Here is a 1,837-nt window from a genome sequence, read left to right as displayed (position 1 = left end):
TATAAAGTAAAGAAGGCAGCTTTAAGTAATATGTAACCAAAAAGAATTTCTGGAGTGAAGGATGAGAGTACCCTTGATTAAATCAATGACACTACATCCTTAGTAATATATTGATTGGTGTCTGAAGGAATTTTCAAAAAGGGAGGCAAAAGAGAGGGCTCTAATTGTAGGGGAATCTCCTTGTTGAGCCTCCCTCTTCAAGTCTATAACTAGGTGTCTGGGAAGGAGATTTAGGAAGTTGCTTCTGATAGGACTCTATCGGGGGGGGGGTACCTGAGGACTCTACCCCCATGACCCTTCTAGGAATTATGGGTAGAGAATATGCAGGGATGATCTTAAAAGGCTGATAAATTCAAGTGTAAAGTTTTCAGGTATAGTAAACTCATGGTAGGGGCGGGAAGTGAGAAAGGTTTTTGACCCCAAACAACAAAAGAAAAATTGTTTCAAGGAATTTGTGGTTGAAGCGCCACCATTTTAACGACCCACCTGGAATAAATAATAATACGAAGAAATCATTATTATAGACTTACCTGTAATCTAAATCAGGTACAATAAATATCATGCTTCCAATTTGTAAACCATCCATAATGGTTGAAGAGAAGAGGAAAGCTAGCATCAGTTTCTGATAAAGTCCACATCCTCCAATTGTCCCAATCACTTCTTCGTAGTCCATGGTAAACAAACCTATCAGAACAAATGTGTCGTCTGCTTCAAGCAATTTCTAAATGTGTCTGTCTCTGTTTGTGAGTATCTGTATCACCTTTCATATATACGTTCGTAATATATGTATCAGGTGTGCAAGTGAGAGTGCCTGTGGGAGTGTAAGTGGTGGTATGGGGAGAAAGGGAGGAATGTGAGTGAATGGCTTGAATTTGGGATTGGGTGTTTTATGAGAGTGAGAAAGGGAACGGATAAGAAAAAGCTGTGTTTGGGGTGTGTGGTGTGTGTTGTGGTTGTGTAAATGAATATGTAAAATCAATGTATTTTGTAACGGTTGGATGCATTTTATTTGTAATATTTTTTTGTTTAATGCACTTGTTCCAGCATGTATATGTATCTATGGATATGTATCTATATATATGTATCAATGCATACGTCTATGTACATGTATCTATGTATATATTTTAAAATTACTTATACACAGACATGACAGAAGTATATAGACGCCCTTTTAATCATCAAAATTCGAAATACATTAAACTTTCAGAATATCAGTTCTGGAAGTCCATATCTTTTTATTAGTAAAAAAAACTACGCGGTGCTGTATTTTGTGTCCTTCAGCTTGCTGCCAATTGGTGGTGGTGGTCAGGTTGGGGCATTCTGAAAGCTAAATTCCATGTATTTCAATTTTCCTTTCCATTTTATCCCAGTATGAAAGGGTCGTCATAAATGACTGAAATCACTTCATATTTTCTTTGCTTTTTTCCATGTTAAAGCTCACTATGCATTTTCATTTTAATTTTTCAACACACACACACACACACACATTAGTATTTAGAAGCAAGCAGAAACAACCGAGTGACTCAAGAGCCGAGAGTTTCGCCTGTTGGCCCTTACCAAATGTTTGGTAAGTGCGAATGCATGAAATTTCCAGCCTTTGCGTCACTCTTTGGTTTCTGCTAAATATTACTAAAAAAATCATCACGATCATGTAACATCCACCTTCCATGCTGGCATGGGTGAGACGGTTTGGCAGGCACTGTCCAGGCAGAAGCCTGCATCAGATTTCTCTGACTGTTTTGTTGGGATTTTTACAGCTGGACGTCCTTCCTAAAACCAACCACTCAGTAGAGTGGACTTAGTGCTTTTTACATGACACAAGCACAGGCGAAGTCAG

General features: G+C 38.3%; 1 protein-coding gene across 1 annotated transcript in view; it reads right to left on the bottom strand.

The window, feature by feature from the left end:
* Positions 1 to 777, bottom strand: part of LOC115215837 (organic cation transporter-like protein) — a 95,303-nt gene extending 94,526 nt beyond the window's left edge. The window contains exon 1 of the mRNA XM_029785167.2: positions 531 to 777. Coding sequence (XP_029641027.1) covers positions 531 to 673 — 143 coding nt within the window. The 5' untranslated portion in view covers positions 674 to 777. The remainder of the gene's footprint in view (positions 1 to 530) is intronic.
* Between the last annotated feature and the right edge of the window lie 1,060 nt (positions 778 to 1,837).

Source organism: Octopus sinensis, linkage group LG9, assembly GCF_006345805.1.
Source record: "Octopus sinensis linkage group LG9, ASM634580v1, whole genome shotgun sequence".
Lineage (NCBI taxonomy): Eukaryota > Metazoa > Mollusca > Cephalopoda > Octopoda > Octopodidae > Octopus > Octopus sinensis.
The sequence above is the reverse complement of the archived record's forward strand: the minus strand, read 5'-3'. Positions and strand labels throughout refer to the sequence as shown.